A 21,655-nucleotide genomic window follows, 5' to 3' on the forward strand; every position below is an offset into this window, starting at 1 on the left:
AGTGGATGTTTGGGGAGCAGAGTTTATCTTCATGATACTCTAAAAGCTGATTTTCACTCCTCTGGCCTAAGAAATGGACAAAATTCAGGCCATTGTGTATTAAAATATGGTTATCTTCCATTTAACAAAATATAAACATATTTTCCTTCAGTGGTAGAAATCACAACACTGCTTTCGAGTTATTTCAAACATTTTTTAAATCATATTTGACCAATAACTTTGCGGATTTTAATAAAATAAATAATATAATAAATAATAGATACATTAAAAGAAAAAATTGGTTCTACATGAAGATGTTATAGAATAAATGTTTAATTTGAGATGTTTTAAGCGTTATCAGTTCCTGAGTCCACCTCTATGTTGATCCAAGGAGATGTTGATCTGTGTATTTAAAATCACGAGTGTTTGCTGCCCTCTGGTGGTGACAGCGAGGAACTGATAAATTAGTCAAAGTAGCGTCAATGCAGACATTTATAGCATACTCACACTTCCGGTAAGTTGTTTCAGAATAAAACTTTCAACGTACACAGGTGTAGGCTAGCTACTCTTGGTCAATGCGGGAGAAGCACAACATCCCAATAGTGTTTTCCTTTGTATTTCCTATATTGTGTTGACAAGAAGATGCAAGGGTTTAAATCTAAGGTAAAAGGCAAAACAAAATGCTCGCCGCCCGGTTGCACAAAGCAAAGAGATGACCTGTGTATTTAAAATCAAGAGTGTTCACTTCCCTCTAGTGGCCACTACAAAGAACTGCAATATTAATTTTAACATACTGACACTTCTGGAAAATGTACACTTTATTAGCACATTAATTCAATTCAATTCAAACTTTATTGCAGACTCAAGGTCCAGATAAGAAAGAAGAAAAAACAACAACAACAATACATTACAATACAGGAAGCACTATAAAAAGTCATGACTAAAAGATATTAAAAATATAAATATATACATACATCAATGCCTTACATATAAAGAACTATACCAGTGCCTCCACAGCTGTGATTGGTACTGTGTAGTGCTAAATCTGATGTTAGACAACCGCAAGATTATGTCGTTCTCAGAGTGATTATGCCGGCATATACATTTGTATATGAGATTTCTTAATACAGTTTGAAAAGTATTTATGCCCAGAAACACAAACATTTCATTTGAACTGGAACATCTTGGTCTTTTTAATAATATTCTCATTGCATCATTATATGCGATCTGAAGTCTCTGTAAGCTCGCTTTTTTATAGTTTGACCACAAATGGGCTGTATATACAGTGGTGTACAATATGCTCTGAACAGAGACATCTTCACTCTATCTGAACACATACTAAACTTCCGTAAGAGAATATTTGCTTGTGCGTACATCTTGCGGTTGGTACATTACATGGTACAGGGCTTTAAATTGTTTTATAACAAAGTATACATTAGAAATACAGATACTATTATGGACATATGCATGTCTTATTGATACCTCTAAAGAATATAATTAGTGTTGATAACTGTATTATTGCTACTAAAATCCTATGATGCAGTTCCCACCTGTGACCACTGCAGGACATTAAAACTCGTGATTTTAAATACACAGGTCAAGTTGGCAACATGTCATTTTTATTTACCAGTTGTTTAATCTGAATAATGTAATATATATATATATATATATATATATATATATATATATATATATATATAAGCATTATCAGTTCCTGAGTCCACCTCTATGTTGATGCTAGGAGATGTTGATCTGTGTATTTAAAATCACCAGTGTTTGCTGCCCTCTAGTGGTGACAGCGAGAAACTGATAAATTAGTCAAAGTGGCGTCAACGCAGACATTATAGCATACTCACACTTCCGGTAAATCCTTTCAAAATTAAACTTTCAATGTACACAGAAGTGTAGTTTGCTCGTGGTCACCACGGGAGGAAAGCTTATAGTCACAGCAATGATAGTCCATAAGCAATAATAACATGAAAAATACATTATATATATATATATTTATAAACCCACGAGTCTCCCCTTTACAGACATGCCCACTTTATGATAATCACATGCAGTTTTGGACAAAAAACAAGTTGTTTTTTTGCATGCAATGTGTCATTTCTAAAATAGTTCTGGTTTGTTCTTTATACTATGACAGCTTTCCTAAAATTAAATTTTAAAAAATCACAATATATTACCTTGCTTACAGTATCGCAATATATTGAATCGTTACCCATGTATCATGATACATATCGTATCGCCGGATTCTTGCCAATACACAGCCCTACTTGAGAGTGTTCATTAGTGTCTTCGGCATCTCATCAGTTAACGCTGCCAGGCTGAGTAGTGTGTTCTTGGCTCATCCTCTGAGTCAACCACAGCTTGTATTATTGATATGTTGGCTCAGTTATTTAGGTCCCCAATCTGGTCTAGAATAAAGTAGAATAACAGAACAGAACAAAGACGTGTGTCTGATAGAGTGAAGGTCATCTACGGCAAAACGTCAGCGTCTGCATCTTTATTTGTTTCTTTCTTTGTGGGAGTGTGTCCTTGGTCTCACTGAAGGTTTGGTTTTTCACTTTTCATTCTATTGAAACTATATTGACTGTGATTTAGAAATTTGTTATGATGTTTGGTACACTGTAACACTTCGATGTAAATTTACAGTGTAAATTCTAACAGTGACCTACTGTATTATGCTTATGCTATATTCATTTTTAACAGTCTCTTCTGCACTATATTCACTTTTTTAATAGTGGTGTATCACAGCTGTTACCCTGCACTATATTCAGTTTTAACAGTTTTCTTCATCTCCTTGTATTTTTATATCTGGTATATTTTTTTGTACTTTGTACTTTGCACTACTAACTTTTTTTTACTGCCTTTTTACTAACATGTTTTGCACTATGGAACTGTGATGCTGGAAACTTGAATTTCCCTCGGGATCAATAAAGTTACTATCTATCTATCTATCTATCTATCTATCTATCTATCTATCTATCTATCAATCTATCTATCTATCTATCTATGTGTGTGGGGGGAAAGAAAACAAATTATCTGTCCCAACCCCTTCAGCCACTCCTCCAGAGTATTTAAACATCTTCTATTCATGTATTTATACTCAGTAGGCTGAACTCTCCCACTGACCTGCAGGTTAAAAAGAAATAGGCTTTTATCGTTTCAACACTTTATCTTTTTATCTTTTATTCGGATCTCCATTAGCTAAATAGCTTAAATCACTTTGAACTGTTAGGCTACATTTCAGTACATAATCACATTACAATCTTTACCAACAATGACTACAACATCAAAAGTGACAGCAACAAAACACAACAATATTCAAGACACAACCCAACACACAACACAGGACCTACACTGTAAACAATTGCTGTTAATTTACAAGGATTACAACAGTATTAACCTGTTATTGCTAAAAACAGTGCTTTACTGTTAAAAAAGAAAGAAAACCTGTTAAATTACGCTCATAGGCCGTTTTTTAACTGAACTATAATGCATTCTTAAAAAACAGCACTTTACTGCTGATCAGCTGTCTAAAGTATCATCAGTAACAGTTTCATGCAGTATTTCTTTAATTCTGGGACCTGATCTGCACATGTGAGGCTTGTACATTGTACATGATTGGAAAATCAGTGAATTAGCTCTGTTCTTCACTCACATTGTGTTCTGGTTTGCATTCTGTGCTTGTAGCCAGCTATAGACAGACATTTTGGGAAAAGTGTCAACAAGTCTATTATAGCATTAAGTGCCTTTAATTGTATTTAGTGTGACTATTCCTATGTCTGTAACCTGCTAAGTCTATTCATCTAGGCAAAAAATAATGTTATTAAAATGTATGTAAAAAATACAACCTAAATAGTGCATTAAAACAAATCAGTAGGATAATGTAAAAGAAAGGTGAAAAACAGCCATATAATGTATCTTTAAACAGTAAATTAACTGTAAAATACTGTGAAATTAATAAAAAAACAGTTCAAACTGTATTTTTCATTAACAGTACAAAGCTGTAAATTTCAGCGACAGTATAATAATGTTAATTTTACAGTAACATAAAGGCAACCCTGCCATCAGTTCTTTACTGTTATTTTACTGGAAAATTCTTAACAGTGTAGGTTTAAGTTAATACTATTCACAGAGTACAGAGGTACATATGATGTGTTTGTTTTACCTGCTGTCTCTGATTTAAGCCATTCTAGAGTGATAACTAGGTTGCCATGGTGATGATCCCCCTGCTGCATAGCAACAACATCAGCACCGGGCTCAGCTCCATGTTGGACCCCTCCGCCGCCGCCGGTCACACCGCCGCGCTGAGCCGGGCGGGTCACACCGCGGCGGCTGTAGTCCTCGGGTTCATCCTTGTCCTGGGCTTCCTCGGTAACTTCCTGGTGCTCCTGGTGTTCTCGCGTTTCCCCGGGCTGGTGTCTCCGGTGAACCTGTTGCTGGTCAACATCAGCGCCAGCGACATGCTCGTCTGCATCTTCGGGACTCCGCTCAGCTTCGCGGCCAGCGTGCGCGGCCGGTGGCTGACCGGATCCTACGGGTGCCGCTGGTACGGTTTCTCCAACGCGTTTTTCGGTGAGTGATGGAGGATATTTTCATTCCTAATAACAATAACGCAAAGTACAAAAAGCAGGCTACCCTTACGAAAAAGAAGTTTACTCAAGTGTGCTGTTAGTGTACTTCTTTTAAACGTAAAATAAGAGAGTATAGAGTATACTTTCAGTTTACTTTTTATGTACTTATCAGAGATTAACAAAAGTATACTTAAGTATACTTGGCTCATACTGACAAGTATACAGAAAAGTCTAAGCATACTTGGCTTCTACTGACAAGTATACAGAAAAGTTTAAGTGTACTTGGCAAAACTAAAAGAGCAACCAAAGGCCACTGAAAACATAAATGTTTTAAGATTTTTCTTAAAAGTGTCAATGTAGTGGGGGAACATGTATTATTATTATTATTATTAATACAGCATTATTATTATTAATAATAAATGTAGAGATGATTGACTCAGTTTGATCTCTAACTGCTATTCTCTTTACTTTGTTTTGTTATTTCTCTAACCGTCAGGTATGGTATCCCTGGTGTCTCTTTCTCTGCTGTCCTTTGAGCGGTACTCTGTAGTGCTTCGCAGAACCCAGTCGGACTCCTCTCAGTACCGCCGGGCCAGGCTGGCTGTTGCGGCCTCCTGGCTCTACTCGCTGGTCTGGACTCTGCCGCCGCTCCTGGGCTGGAGTAGGTCTGGACTGCTCCAATATTAACCCATCACTTCACTCATTATTAGATCATCCATTCATTCACTTATTCAGGCTGATGATGCTAAGACTGGGAGGAGTTAGTTAAGGTCAGGCATTGACCTTGAATAGGTAAGGTTAGGCATTGACCTTGAATAGTTAAGGTTAGGCATTGACCTTGAATAGTGAAGGTTAGGCATTGACCTCGAATAGTTAAGGTTAGGCATTGATCTCGAATAGTTAAGGTTAGGATAGGTCGTCGGGCAGTGAGTCTCGCGAGAGTTTTTGCAAGTCTTTGCAGATCTCAGATCAAAAGAAAATTAGTCCATACCGTTTCGCAGCTCACAACAGAGACAGACAGAAACAACTTAACATAACATAGAACTACAACTCCATGATGTTAAACATGAAGCATATGTTGTGTGTTGTGGAGCAGCTACGGGCCGGAGGGTCCCGGCACCACCTGCTCCGTCCAGTGGCACCAGCGCTCGACCACAGCTCGCTCCTACATCAGCTGTTTGTTCATCTTCTGCCTGCTGCTGCCGCTGCTGCTCATGTTCTTCTGCTACGGGAGGATCCTGCTGGCTGTGCGAGTGGTGGCCAGACAGGTGAGCAGCGTGCAGAATGACCTTTGACCCCTCTGTGTAATGTGCGACATCACTGTGTGTCCACCACTGTTTGTGAAAGCAGTGTGTGTGTGTGTGTGTGTGTGTGTGTGTGTGTGTGTGTGTGTGTGTGTGTGTGTGTGTGTGTCCAGGTCACCAGCATCAACCGGTCCTCAGCTGAGCGGCGGGAAGGCCGTGTCCTTCTAATGGTGGTCTCCATGGTGACAGGCTACCTATTGTGCTGGATGCCATACGGTGTTGTGGCGATGCTCGCCTCCTTTGGAAAGCCCGGCGTGGTGCCGCCTGCCGCCAGTTTAATCCCGTCTCTGATGGCGAAGACCAGCACCGTTCTCAACCCTGTTATTTATGTGCTGCTCAACAACCGGGTAATAACAATTCCCTGCAAATACCTTACACACAGTCATCCTCCTTCTTCTAAATGAGATATATTCAACTCCAAACAAAACAAAACTAGAGGGGCATATGTGCTAATACAAAATCTTTGCTAGGCCTCACCAATTAAAGGATAGGTTCACACTTTTTCACAGAAAACGTTATTTAACCCCATGATATATCCTAAAATTCTGCTGCACCAAAGCTGGTTTGCTAAACAACAGTTTATTTTGCATTTTGCAACACAGCGGAGTCTCAGTTTAAATACGTTTTTATCATTTTAAATCCGATATACAGTAATTAAATACTGACACACCAGAATCCTGGTTAAAAGAGTTTTCCACTGATTTAGCATTGTGCATTGCACAGTCGGACTCACAATGCAGTTTTTAAAAAAGGATCAAAATCGATGCAGCAGAACCAGACATCGTCTTCTTCCTTATCAAAACCTGGCACCTACATTTCTCATAATGCAACATGACAGGCAACAGTTTGTTTGGAGATTTGGGTGTGTATGCTAGTAATGGCCAATGACATTAGCCTCAAGCAGATACTAGGAGCTACAGGGGTCTGGTAAACTCACTTCTTTCTAACTCCACACATCCAGATTTTTAAAATTTTCAAACTTGTAGTGTCACTGACACATCACTTGATTTATCAGACTTCTCACAGTTCCCTCTGGAGACACAACTGACTTCATACAACTTTTTTTCACAAATGCAGTAGCACTTCCCAAGACCTGTAAACAGACTTTGACGTTTAAATTCGGTGGTGTTCCCCTTTAATAATCACATATGTACATTGAAAGAGTTGCTCCTGTCCATACTGGCTCTGAAATGCATTTTTGCAAACAAGGGCTGTAGCTGTTGTCCTCCATCTCTTCCCATTGAAGTTGGACTAAGAAGGGATCTCTTTACAGCCAGTATGGACAGAGGAATGATTATAATGTACATATGTGAGCATTGTTTTAAGACAGTTTTGAAAAACAATGTGAACGTCTCCTTTAAAGCAGTGGATCCAATACGCGTTAATGCAAATTCGTTTAAATTCCACTAATTTCTTTCTTTTCTGGTACCAACATTGTCATACTAGCTTGTCATGAAGAAGGGTAAATTATGCTACAAACTTGCGCTAAATTTTGGTGAGGAAAAACTGGCATGGCCATTTTCAAAGGGTTCCCTTGACCTCTGACCTCAAGATATGTGAATGAAAATGGGTTCTATGGGTGATGATAATCACATGCCGTTTTGTCAGTCATAGTCAAGTCAGCAAACTGACAGCTGCTATATCTTTTGAAATAGTTTTATATCCAGACTTTTGTATAAATTATCCAGTAAGTGTGTTATTATGATTTTAGTTATACATGTGCAAATCTAATTTTGACAACCTCAAAGCAGACAAATCCTGGCGCACCCCTGTGATGTTTGTGGGGCCCAGACACCCGGTTTGGGAACCACTGCTTTAAAGCATGAATAAATATTGTTTTGTGAAAACTGCCTTGTATCCACAAACATTTTTTTTTTGCATTATGAAATTTGTGTTATTTCTGAAAGTATATGTTATGAACTGTACACACTTAATTTGTTTCATTTGCTCAAACCAATGAGCAGCAAGTGACCTGTGTGTCCCGCCAGCGTCATTGTCACTGAAATCTGCCGTAGCAGTTAACATTTTTCAGGATGATTAATCAAGATGATTACAAAAAGGCACTATTTTCGGTCGACTTGCAACAACCTTCATAGGTGCTTAAATCTCACCAAAACTTATTGCCATTGCTTTCATTATTTTTCATCATTTGAATGTTGCTAGGCAGCTCTTAATCCTGCCTACAAAGCTTTGATTGGATGATTGTTTCTCCAACCAGTGGAAACAGCCATCACTGGGCACAACACCAGGCCTATTTGCATTGCTGGGCAGCGATCCAGAGGTCTGAAACCAGGCTAGAATTAATCAATTTGCCTGCTTTGCCTGGTTGGTAATCCAGCCTTGGTTTATATGCTCTTTTCACATTATATCCCTGCCTTAGATGACACATTTCACCTATAACTTCATCCTCTGTGATGACATCCCACCTCATGTAGCGGTGGAGACACCTTCTTGCTCAAACATCTGAATGTTACTAGTGTCTCCATAGATATAATCTATGCGTGTTTCTGTGTCATTCATTTTGCTGCCTCGACCTCCTCTGTTTGTGTGTCTCTCAGTTCTCCAGGTGTTTCCTGTACATGATCAGGTGCAGCTCAGAAGCCCCGCCCACCTCAGTTCACCAAACACTGCCCAGCAGCAGGCGTGTGTGGCGTCACGCTCCCCATCCGCCAACAGAGGAACAAAACACAGTGCATGCCATGTTCAGCTCCAGAGACCAGCAGGTACAGCGACCTGCTCTGGTGTTAATGGCTCAATATGCAACATAGAGGTCAAAGGTCACTTTAGCGCAGTGATCAATGACAAAAGACATTATTCCACTTTTTTTCCGAGATATTTTTAAACAAAAAAGCAAGATGCTGCAGGAATTATTTTTTTTGTCCAAGTATAGCTGCATGGTCTTACCTCAGTCCGTTGTTGAACTTTAAATTATATGTAGCTCATTTTGTAGTCTAATCATAAAGGGCATGTAACTATAGTTTAAGCTATCATTTGATTGTATATGTTTCTTTTTAACACTGAGCAGCTCACTCTATCTCAGGGTTTTTATTTGTCACATTAAAGTCAAAACAAGAAAATCTTTGACTAATCTTTGAAAGTTTGACTAGGCGCAACTTTGGACATTATTTCCACTGAACCATAAAGACGGAAGTGTGCGTTTATGTCAAAATATTTTTGTCTCCCCTGTAAAAAGGGGAGCTGGAGAACTGAATAATTAGTGAACAAAACACATAAACAACATTATAAGGTGACATTTAGACTCTTTTTATTCATGTTCCACAATATCCAACAATTAAAAAAAAACCTCAATTCAGAATAAACAACTTTAGATTCCTGAATGGATGGTCAACACCAAAATAATTTATTAAGAAAATAAACATACGTCTTCAAAAATATACAGTCATTATGCTTCATGAACACTGACTGAACTCTCAGTAAGTGAAAGATTAGTCTAAAGACACATTCACATTTGTGGTGAATCATAACAACTTTACAGACATGTTGAAATACTTTCAGGTACGAGGTGAGAGGACGCGTCACAATGCAGTGTAATACTGTTGGTTCACCTTGGAGGAGATGTTGGAGAGTGAGAAACTTCCAAGGTAGCAGGTAGTCCACATGAGATAAAAAACCCAAACCACTTGATGAGTCCGTATTTTAAACACTCCACCCGTGTTCAGACATTAACACCGCACATTAGTCTTACAAACAATTCAAATATACACATGGGACAATTTGAAAACTTTCCTGTGAGGTTTAATTACTGCTGAACTGGAAGTGTGTGTTTAAGATAAATCCATATCGTGGAACAGCGAGGCCGAGTTTTTTTTTCCTCTTTCGCTTAACTGGGGTGTGGAGTCTCTGTTGCTTTCAAATTCTGAGGAAAGAAAAGGCACAATGTTCATGTATGACTGCATTTATAGTTGTGCATTAAGGGATTACAGACTATACTTCAAGGCTACAGCAGTGACGGATGTGTACAAGAACTGTGATTGGTCAGTTTAGGCTTCTTGTGTTTTCCCCAACAAGTTTCCGGTGGAGATTGCTGAGAAGACACGGTTGAGGAAGTTGAAGAAAAGCTCAGTAGTCTTCTTTCTTTTCAGTAACACACATGTTACAAAGCCATTTCCACTGTAAAATGTTAGAACTGTTATAACTTCAGTTTGGTACGGCCTGATCATGTATGATACATGATACATACTAGGGTTGCGTAGGTGCGATATCGATGGGTGAAATCTGATGCTTAAGGAGCTTATGGGGCGGCTGTGTTTTTTTAACTCACCTGTGAGTAGTTGAACAGGGACATCATGGGGTCTGGTTTCGTGTAGTCGGGCGGGTTGGCGTGGGGGTCGTAGCCCAGGCGAGCCAGCATGGGGGCGATTTCAGCCATGTCGCTTATCACGTCAGGGGGAATGTGCCCGACCCACTTGGAGAGGGCGTCTGTGTTCACCGGCTTCATCACCTGGTCGGTGGAGCGCTCAACCCTGCATAAAGTCAAACACAAGGTCAGTTCATGGGTGTGTGTTTGACCGTAATGCTACGAGATTTATATGGATGAGAAAATGTTCTAAAACAAATACTACTATAGTAGAAATATTAATTAAAAATAATAAATAAATAAAATATATTTATAAAATATTTTAAATAATTAAATACAAACTAAATACTATTAAAATGAATCAAACATATAAAGTGAAATATAACACACATTATTATATTTTTGTATTTCATTGTTATGTATGCATTTACTGTGTTATAATTGAACGAAAAACTTCAAAAACAATTAATTTAGTCGTTTAAGACAAAAAAACGACATAATTGTCATTTTAACATATGTTTTTCCATTTAATTATGACAGTAAATGCATTAATGAAACGGATATACAACAATATAACAATGTGTTATTTCTGTTTGATTTGTTTTAATTTAGGCAACGGCTAAATCTTCCATACATATCAACCTGCCCCCCTAAATAAATAAATGCCTGTAAGCTTGTACACACATTCTGGGATAATTCACATTTCTGAGAAGGTTATAAAACATTTGTGTGACTAATATTGCGCCAACCGTTGCATAACTAATCAAAAGAAGGGTGCTAATTCTCTCAGAGTGTGGCCTAATTCCTTCAAATACACGCCAGGTTTGGGTTTTTGCGGTGTGAAGCAGCCAGATTCCCACCAAATCCCCTGAGCTTCTGCCCTGCGAAGAGATGCTCTACTTGAATCACGACAAATAAGTGGAGCAAAACAAATTAAACATCTACTGAGGGAAGTCTGAAAGCTTTACTTGACCTTGAAAGGTTTTGGCTGCTTCAGAATGAAAGCTGAACTCAGGCGTCCTGGTGGGTCAGTGGACTCAAATACTGTATATGACTTGTGTGTATTCAAATGTTTCTCTCAATGTGTGCTGCATTTTAATTCAGTGGAGAAAAAACACCATAATCGCTGAAATAATAACGAATGATGTGCATTTGCAGGTGTAAGGCCACAGCTACCACTGCAGACACTGAGGTCAGATGTTCTCAGTGAAATTTGCAGGGTGATTTTAGACATTAAATATATCAATATGAAATAAAGGGATTTAGTATTTCCCAACACAATGATATATGTGGAATGGTGGAGAGGGTTTTGAAACAGCATTTAGAAAACATGGGTACATACATTTTATTATTTTTTTTAATTCTAAATTTTGTTTTTTCATTTCATTGTTTTTTCGGAGGTTCATCAAAAATGTCGTGAGTGGGCAGAGTTGCACAGGGGGTGATTTAAAGGAACAGTGTGTAACATTTCTTTGGATCTGAAATATATTCATAACTATATTTTCATTAGTGTATAATCCCCTGAAACTAAGAGTCGTGTTTTCGTTAGCTTAGAATGAGCCCTTCATATCTAAAATAGGGAGCGGGTCCTCTTCATGGAGTCCGCCATGTTGCTCCGCCATGTTTCTACAGTAGCCCAGAATGGACAAACCAAGAGAGAGAGCCTTTCATGTTTTTACGTTACCTGAAGGCCACCGTAGTTCTCCGACACATTTGTGAAACTGCGATAACGTGAGTCGCAGAGAGTAAAACCGTGGTACCGCCAGCCGCCGTCTGACTTCCGTTGCTCTTAAAGTAGTGTTATTATAGTAAGGATGGCCTTTGAGCGAGGCGAACGGTGTTACCACGGTTTTGCACTTGGTGGCTTAGCACAGTCTTGGAAAACCGAGGAGTGAGCAAAAGGGTAAACAATTAGTTGCAATCTGCAACCACACCACTAGATGCCGCCAAATCCCACACACTGTACCTTTAACAAGCACCACAGGTGTAAACAAAGCCTGAGCAGTAGCTCATGAACATGTTTAGTTGACTGATAGACAGAGAGAGAAGTGTGAGAATCACAGCTGTAATAACTGACACCTTATCTTGAAATATACCTCGAAGCCAGCAAGCTGGGAATAATAACACCGAATGAAACACACAGACAGATGAAGATCAGTGTCATTTTCTATCATTTACATGCAACTTCAACATACATTTGAAAAACTTAAAAGCAACTTGCCTTTCCATAAATACCTCGGCACATGAAACTGAAACTATCTGCATGGTTAGATACCACTATAGCTAACTTGGTGTACACACACACACACTCATACTCACTTGGACAGAGACACGCCACCAGCCTTTCCAATCAGCTCTTCATGGTGCAGCACTGAAGGGTCCCACTGCAGCTCTAGGAAGTGAAGCAACTTCCTCATTTCCTCTTCTGCATGGAGGACAAGCTGCTCGTAGCGGACGGGCAGACATCTGGAATCGCCGGCTGCCTGGCACTGGCTGTACATGGTCTCCACCGCGCTGCTCCACTTGGTCAGACAGTCCCTGTAGCTGGTCAGGTCGAAGCCAGAGATGGTCACCTGTGAATGGATTCAGAGAGATAAGATAAACTCTAGAGACCTTTCACGACGGAGAGTGAACACAGAAGGGAAAATTTATTGTGTCCAAATGTTGCACCAGTACAAATTTGTCAAGTGGCTGTTGGGAAACATGAGTCTAAAAGGAAGTCGATAAGAGAAAAGGAACCCAACATACCTTGCGTGATATCATGGAGTGGACGGTTGCCCGTCCGTCTCGTAGCATGAGCACAAATTTGGCTTTAGGGAAGATGCGTGACAGATACGAGAGAGACTTCAAGGCAAACGGGTCCTTGTTGCAAAGACGAGGTGCAGGCTCCCCGTGGCCGACTATCACCTGAAACACATTGAGTGAATATTACAACAAGGAATGCCTCAGCTGCTACATGCAAACCATTCATTCTTAATACTTAGAATACCAAGATTTTAATATACATATTGAGACGCCAAATATAAATATAAGTGGATTTACAATAACAAAGACAAGGACTTTTATCTTATCAAATAGAAACATGAATATTTTACCCACGGACTAGACATAACCCAGGATACTGAGACATTTACACAAGTGACCTTGTTTAACGCAGTAATTCAGCATGTTGGGAAATACATTTATTTGCTTAATTTGAGACGCTCTCTCATCAGTCACATAAATTTGTGCACTGTGCCAAGCTGAGAAATAATCTGGCTCATAATCCCGGTAAAAACATAATTCTTGGTTTAACACTTATAAAATGAGTGAGCTTTAGAGGTGCTGGGAGGTGGATTTTGTTACCTTTGAACAGAGCAAGGCTAGCTGTTTCCCACAGTTTCCAGTCTTTACGCTAAAATAAACGTCTGCTGGCTGTAGCTTCATATGTAACGGACAGATATGAGAGTCGTATCGATCTTCCAGCAAGAAAGAATACTTTCAAAATGTTGAACTATTCCTTTAATAATCAAGTCCAAAGTTTATTTTTTCTACTGTTTCCATCACGGAATATAGTAGTTGTTACCCAAACCGCATCTTATTTAATAATTTTGTGTTTTGCGTCTAAGCAAAAATTAGGCTAAAGTTAGTTTAAAAGTAAAATGTTAGATAACAAGCATACAGATTAGTTGATCGACCGTTATTTATTATTTTGATATTATTTATTTCAGTCATTTTTCAAGCAAAAACGTAAAAAATTTGCTGGCTCCTTTTTTGTCATATATGATAGTAAATTTAATATTTTGGTGCACAGGTTGGGCTCTGAGACAATGACAGGCATTTTTTCACAATTTCTTTTTACATATTAGCCTAAATGATTCATTGATTAATCAAGAAAATAACTGGCAGATAATAACTGCGGATAAATCATAATGCCAATAATTGTTAAAAGGCATATTCTGTTTAATATCTAAATTTAAATTATTTAAAAAAAAATTTTTTAATAACCCTATGTATGCAAACACATCATCCTAAAGCTGAAACATGCCTTTGACAACCAACATGTTTGCAGATTAACAGATGCTGAGGCACCGACCAGCTCACCTCTAACAGGAACGCTCGCACGGCTGAGTCCAACACCTGGTCAGTGACGCCGGCCTCGTCCAGTCGTATCCTCTCCTTCACCGAGCGGCTCCAGGTGGCCCGCATGGCCAAGAGGCGTGGAATCACTCGGGTCTCTTCCCCGCACCGAACAGAATTGTGGGCATCCAGCATGACGCGCATCAGCGTGGTGCCGCTCCTTGGAAAGCCTCCAATGAAGATTAGGGGCGTGTCTTCGGGGAAGTGTTCAGTCAGGGATAAGCTCTGATTGGCTGAGCCCAGGTTGAGCTCCATCCACCGGTACCGATGGCTTTTTGGAGGGCATTCTATCCCGCTCATGCCCAGGTAGAGCAGGGAGGCGGAGCAGAGGAGCACGCAGCCCAGCAGCAGGCTCGATCTGGTGTTCCTCATGGTTCAGATTCAGGAGGACATAAAACAATATTCAGGGGCGCCTGAGGAGGTGGCTGGAATGTAGCCCCTTAAATTTCAGTAAAGGTCAGTTCAAGACTTGGTTACACACGGACAGCCTGGAGGATGTGGATGACCGCGAGAAAGACAGCTGAGGTGATGCTGAGGAAGGCCTGACAGAGGTCAGGAGGGTGGAGTCTCCTCGGGAAACTCCCTACTCCTCTGCAGCTCCTCAGCCCTGGTGTTGGAGAGCAGGATCCAGGCCTGCTGCACTCCACTGCCAGCCACGTCTCTTATCCATCGTTCCTACCTAAAACAGGAGAAGAGCACGTCAAGACAAGAACTGCACCAGAATCAGTTTATATTGCTTACAACTAGGGCTGTCAATGCGGCGATAATAACGCATTAATGCAAATTTGTTTTAAAGCCACACCAGCGGGCTCAGTTTTAAAGCTAGAGTGAAGATACTGGTATCTTATGAAACTACAAAACCTAAAGAATCCATTGGCACCAACCATGTCATACTAGCTTGTCACAAAGAACGTTAAATAACGCTCCAAACGTATGCTAAATTTTGACGAGGAAAAACTACCATGGCCATTTTTCAAAGGGGTCCCTTGACCTCTGACCATGGGTACCCACAAGTATCCCCTTTACAGACAAGCCCACTTTATGATAATCACATGCAGATTGGGGCAAGTCATATTAGGGGTGTAAGAAAATATCGGAAATATCAAGTATCGGATATTATGTTTTGTGATACTGTATCAATTCTCACAAACACAAAACTGTATTGATTTTTAATCAATCGCCCTTTTCCGTGTATGTGCCCTCTCAAAGTAGTGCTATCATGTTGGATGTTACAGGGACTTTGAGAGATGTAAATGCAGATCCCACTGGTATGATTGCGTAAAAACGTTACGTTTTTTTTACAAACTCAGATTTTATGCATATGGTGGTGTGTTCTTTATATGACAGTTTTCCTAAAATTAGATTTAAAAATCGCAATATATCACCTTGCTTACAGTATCGCAATATAGTGCATCGTAACCCCTGTATCGTGATATGTATCGTATCGCTAGATTCTTGCCAATACACAGGCCTAAGTCATAGTCAAGTCAGCACACTGACACACTGACAGCTGTTGTTGGCTGTTGGGCTTGAGTTTGCCATGTTATGATTTGAGCATATGTTTTATTCTAAATGCAGTACCTGTGAGGGTTTCTGGACAATATTTGTCATTGTTTTGTGTTGTTAATTGATTTCCAATATTAAATATATACATACATTTGCATAACGCAAGCATATTTGCCCACTCCCATGTTGATAAGAATATTAAATACATGACTAATCTTCCTTTAAAGTTCATTTTGAACAGATAGAAAGTGTGTGATTAATTTGCGACAATCGTGCGATTAATCATGATTAAATATTTTAATCGATTGACAGACCTACTTACAACCGAATGCTTCTGTTTTTCTCCAAGATTGTAAATCATACTGCAGTATGAGATGAGATTTCTTTTCCAAGCATGATCTCACAACTTGCTAGTAACAAAAAAAAATCTTATTTTAAATTTCCAATAAATGAGTAACTCCAAGCTACTGCCCTGCATGAGTGAGCTATTATCAGCAAGCTGGGTGTGGTGGTGGCTGCTCTGTTATTTTGCCAAGAACACTTGTACTCACTTTCAGAGGGGCTGAAACGCATCCAGTTTTTATTCTCAAAGCAGCTATTTAGCATCTTTCCTCTGGGAAGCCACTGACCGTTAAGCCATATCAAAGTTCACGGCGGCATGCAACGCAGACACACTCTCAAGCAGTGTATCTGAATCCACTAATTACAGCTTCCTCATGTTTTTATTCTCACTGACAGTTTCTGCCACGCAAAGCAATTTGTTTAAGATCAGATTACTATTGACCAAGCGAGCCATCCTGCAACTTCCCCAATTTGCTTCTGCAATGGTCACACGAGCAGTTTTTCCAGCATCTAATTCCTCTTATTAGCACACAACAAACTAAAACACACAAAATAAATGAATTCAGTTGAACATTCAATAACTAGTGATTTCACTCTAAATACAGATTTCACTGCAGTGTTTGAACTACTTTTACAGCAACAGCACAGTTCTGAAACTCAAATTCACAACTCAAACAGCATTTGTACTTCTTACAGAAGCTCTAGGCAAATGCGGAATAAGTCTCTCTTCCTCAGAGGTATTTTGGTTTCTGTCTTGTTCAGACTGAACGTGCAGGGAGCATAACATCTGGATGCCACGTGGGGAACTCTCCTCTCCCTGGGCTGAAGTAGCTTGCCTGTAAAACCCAGTCTGATGATCAAAGCAAAAAAGGAAAAAACAGCTGGAAATGAGGGCATCCCGGCCTGGCTGGGATACTTAGGTGCTGCCTTAAGCCATGTTAAGTCCAGTGGTATCCACAAGCTTAATTCTAATGCATTTCCATGCAGAGATTAAGCCACTTGGAGTTTTGCAGAGAATTAGGCCAGTGGTTTAAGACGAGCCTTGCTGCTTTTTTCTCTCAACATACTTAAAGGGCCGGTTCACCCACATTACATCTCACAACTAACAATTATTTTCATTATCAATCAATTTCTCCAGTCATTTGGCCTATAAAATAGCGTTAAATGACCTTCACAATTTTCCAAAGCCCAAGTTGATGTCTTCAAATTGCTTGTTTTAGTCTAGAACACAAACATATTCAGCAGCAAATACTCACAATTGATATTTGGCATTTTTGCTGAAAAATTGATTATTATTTTCTATCCATCGATTAATCGTTTAGCTTAGGGATGCAGGATGTAGCAGATGCTGGATCCGATATCGTGCCAATACTGACTCAAATAGCTAGGTCTGGTATCAGTGACAATGGGAGCGATCTATTTAATTCAATTCAATTCTATGTTTGAATTCCTGTTTAAGTTTTGACGAATTTGTTGCCGTTTTAAAAAGTATACACTTGAATTGTAATTCCTGTTCATTTTGAAGATTTGTTACCATGTTGTTGGTGTACGATTTATTATTTTAATAATAAAGAACAATTAATTAAATTTATATCTATGTATTTATTGGCCACTTTTTGTTTTACAAAGTTAGGAAAGCAATGTTTAGATCAAGCCTGACACATAGAAGAATGATCCCAGTCACTTCCACACAGTGCGGCATATAGCATATTAATTAAACACTGGTATCGGATCGGTACTCAGTATCCGCTGATACCCAAAGCCCAGGTATCACCATTGGTATTGGGACTGAAAAAGTCAGATTGGTGCATCCCTAGTTTGTGGTACGTAAAGCATTGAAAAACTACATTTAAATATTCAATCCCATTCAGGATGATCCACAGCTGTCAAATGTTTTCATAGGGACTATTTTTTGGAATATAGTTCCAATGAAAACAGTGAGAGACTGTTTCTAGTCAGAGATGTTGCTGTTGTTTGATTCCGTTCACCTTAATTGTAATTGAGGGGAAGCAGAAATCTCAGAGACAGTAGGGCTGTCCCGAATGCCATTTTTTGGGCTTTGAAGCTTCGGTGAGTAATATACAAAGGTATTTGAAGCTTTGTGGCAGAGCAAGCTGACATTTCCTTCTGTCTGTCTATCTGTCTCCATCTCCCCCGTATCAGTGCTGCTGCCGCACTACTATACACACACGCACCTCTACACACAACAAACAGCAATATCCATCTGAGAATAACTAATAATAATTAATGTTGAATATGAATAATGTTGTGGGATTATTCCTTATTTCATTTTTAAAAAACAAAGCATTTGAATACTGATTTGGAAGTCGATTACCATGGCATGGGCAATCATTCGGGTCAGCCCTAAGAGACAGATATCTGGAACTCAGGCAACCGAATCCAAAACTATCTGATGGCTAGACACCACAAGACTAGAGGTTTCTGCTACACTAGGAGTGGATATCTACTCTGATAAATCGGGGGACTGACCTTGAAAATGCCACTGCGTTCGTTGATCTGGGACAAGCCAACAAATAAAGTCTATAATAAGCAGAAAACAGTGACCGGTGATCACAGTCAGTGGCTGGCAAGAAAGAAAGCAGCAAATTGACATCTTTGTGCAGAAGGTTGTCAGGACACCCAAAGCCAGTGTCTCTTCCTCTTCACAGGAGGGATCACATACTTCCTGCCAAGGGAAAGTCTGATAGGGAGAACATCTCCTACAGTTAACCTGATCTCTGCCAACAGCCTGCCCACTCTTAAAGCCGTTTCCTTGAACGCACCCCATTGAATTTATGACTCCTGAGTAGTTTTGTTTTGTACATTTGTATGTGCTATTCTTCTTTTCTTAATTCTACGCTGCAATGGCACTTTCCCCTCAGGGGCAAAAATGTGAAAAGAATCAGCCGATTAGACTGTTAAAATAGGCGTTTTCAGTCGCTATAAGCCTCATAGATGTGGGTCAATAGGGGCCTAGTACAACCACTAGTAGATTTAATCACCTATTCACATGGTAGATCACCAAAAGAAGGTATAAAAGAACATGACAGCGACCTCCAGCGACTGTAGTAACCATGACTGGAGCAGAAGGGGAAGTCAGGCGCTGTAGTATGCGTAGATAGTGTGACACTCCATAAGGGGTGCAGGTCGGGATGATGGATGAGTCACAAAACACAGGGTTATACCAAATATAAATTATTATAGACCAAAGTTCGCATCCCGTGTGAAACCAACAATGTGAAGTTGTTTTTGTATTCATAGTTATTTTAACCCAAAACACAATGTTTTTCCCTTAACTTAACTAGGTGGGTTTTCTGTATAAACCTAAAGAAGTTGTAATTGTATTGCCTAAACCTAAAGAAGTTGTACTTTTGTTGCCCATAACTAAAGAAGTTGTAATTTTGTTGCCTAAGCCTAAAGAAGTTGTATTTTTGTTGCCTAAACCTAAATAAGTTGTATTTTTGCTGCCTAAACCTAAAGAAGTTGTATTTTTGTTGCCTAAACCTAAAGAAGTTGTATTTTTGCTGCCTAAACCTAAAGAAGTTGTAGTTTTGCTGCCTAAACCTGAAGTTGTATTTTTGTTGCCTAAACCTAAAAAAGTTGTATTTTTGTTGCTTAAACCTAAAGAAGTTGTATCTTTGTTGCCTAAACCTAACAAAGTTGTAGTTTTGTTGCCTAAAACTACTGTTTGTAGTCTTTTTGTTTGTGTTCAAAACGTGACGTTTCATTCAGTTTTACAACATGTTAGACGTGTTGCTTTTAAGTTTTGCTTTCACTTTTACAACACAGTTGGCGTAGTAGGCCCCTACTGACCCACATCTATGGTGCTTATAGCGAATGAAAATGCCTATTTAATGGCCTGATTACAGTCGCATTGGGTGCAGCAATTGAATACCCTAAAAGGTAATGCAGGTATTGCGGCTGTTTGATCATCGAGAATTTTTGCCTTTTTTTGCGGTTATCCAGGTGCATATTGGTGACATCTTTGACCAGCAGAAGAAATATAAAGCGTCCTTGTTCCTCAAAGGAGAGGGAGCAATGACATGAAGTCTGAGAGGGAGAACAAATATTTTCTCTTTACTCTGATTATTGTATTACTGTCATTATTACTGTTGGATCTGTTTCATTAAATGCCCTCCTTTGAATGTTTTCTTCCTATATTGCTCTTTTGTATGAGCCATTCTTGCTCTCTCAATATTGCAATGGTAGCTCCCTCTCAGTGGCAAAAAAAATGGTACATGAATATCGTAAAAGTACATATTCACCTCAAGCTGCTTTTTCTTTTCTGGTGAACCAGGTGGCGGAAATATCCTAAACAGGTCAAAGCTATCACCGCAGTCAACGGTGTGAGCAGAAATAGGATTATTTAAATTGAAGGCCCAGCAGCCACCAACATCTGGCCTGACTTGATGATGCATCTTGTCTGCAAAAAAAAAAAAATGCACCCAAGGCAGGCAGCCTCCAGGTGAATGACCTGCTACCAGTCCAACAACACACCGTGACAGACCAACAACACACCTACGGCTCACCATAAACCACCAGAAAAAGCATGTCAGCGTGTTATTTAACCATCTTTACCTGGTATAAATACACTCATTTGGCTGTCTGTATAGCTATAACACGCCTCGTAAATATATCAGATCCGTTGAAAATGGTGTTCACTCACCAGCGTCTGTGAAAACTGCCGAAATCTGAAGAAAAAAACACATGAACCTTGATCCAAAAAGCTGAAACCAGCAGCTCCTCTATCCACATCGGTGTTTTCTCTCATGTGGGGAAACTATCGGCGCTGTTTAGTATCTTAAAAGACACACGATTACACAAGGTTTCGCTGCTGGTTGCCGATGTAACTTTGCACTGTGAGAAGTCTGAGAGCTGTATCTATCTACCGCTGGGGGGGGGGGGGGGAAGAATCCAGTCAAGCAGAGAAAGCGGAGCTCCGATTGGTCGATGGACGTTCTGAATTCTAGAACACATCTGCATGGAGGATTCCTATTGGTGGAGGTGTTAAAGGGCAATTCTGCAGCAGTCACAAAACCAGTTTTTCTTCTTCTTCTTCTTCTTCAGCACTGGAGGCTAAAATTACTTAACTTCATTGATTTGTGTGCTCTCAGTAAAAGCCCACAGGGGGAAATCTAATCACAAGTGTGAGATTTAGTTGAGTTTAATCCCATCACCTCATTTAATTTGCCCACCTTTTCATTAGTAAAACATATTTTGGTAACTCTTTCAGTATAGATAGATAGATAGATAGAGAGATAGATAGATAGTAACTTTATTGATCCCGAGGGAAATTCAAGTTTCCAGCATCACAGTTCCATAGTGCAAAACATGTTAGTAAAAAGGCAGTAAAAAAAGTTAGTAGTGCAAAGTACAAAGTACAAAAAAAATATACCAGATATAAAAATACAAGGAGATGAAGAAAACTGTTAAAAGTGAATATAGTGCAGGGTAACAGCTGTGATACAGGACTATTAAAAAAGTGAATACGGTGCAGAAGAGACTGT

General features: G+C 39.5%; 2 protein-coding genes across 3 annotated transcripts; one reads left to right on the top strand and one right to left on the bottom strand.

The window, feature by feature from the left end:
* Positions 1–1,996: 1,996 nt before the first annotated feature.
* On the top strand, positions 1,997–8,631 carry LOC141753164 (pinopsin-like). Its single transcript, XM_074611564.1, has 6 exons — positions 1,997–2,532; positions 4,173–4,560; positions 5,056–5,224; positions 5,656–5,827; positions 5,977–6,210; positions 8,422–8,631. Exons 2-6 carry the CDS (start codon positions 4,200–4,202, stop codon positions 8,629–8,631), a joined length of 1,146 nt encoding a protein of 381 aa, XP_074467665.1. The 5' UTR covers positions 1,997–2,532; positions 4,173–4,199.
* A 475-nt stretch (positions 8,632–9,106) lies between these two features.
* Positions 9,107–21,042, bottom strand: tpst1l (tyrosylprotein sulfotransferase 1, like). Of its 2 annotated transcripts, none has more exons than XM_074610159.1 (6): positions 20,815–21,042; positions 14,265–14,979; positions 12,930–13,088; positions 12,501–12,754; positions 10,146–10,347; positions 9,107–9,740 (listed from the first exon to the last, which is right to left on the bottom strand). In XM_074610159.1, the coding sequence occupies exons 2-6, from the start codon at positions 14,670–14,672 to the stop codon at positions 9,705–9,707; spliced, it is 1,059 nt and encodes a 352-aa protein (XP_074466260.1). In that variant the 5' UTR covers positions 14,673–14,979; positions 20,815–21,042; the 3' UTR covers positions 9,107–9,704. The 2 variants fall into 2 exon arrangements, with proteins under 2 accessions (XP_074466260.1, XP_074466261.1); XM_074610160.1 differs by lacking the exon at positions 20,815–21,042 and adding an exon at positions 16,358–16,547.
* Positions 21,043–21,655: the final 613 nt, after the last annotated feature.

This window comes from Sebastes fasciatus, chromosome 16, assembly GCF_043250625.1.
Source record: "Sebastes fasciatus isolate fSebFas1 chromosome 16, fSebFas1.pri, whole genome shotgun sequence".
In the NCBI taxonomy this organism is placed as follows: Eukaryota; Metazoa; Chordata; class Actinopteri; order Perciformes; family Sebastidae; genus Sebastes; species Sebastes fasciatus.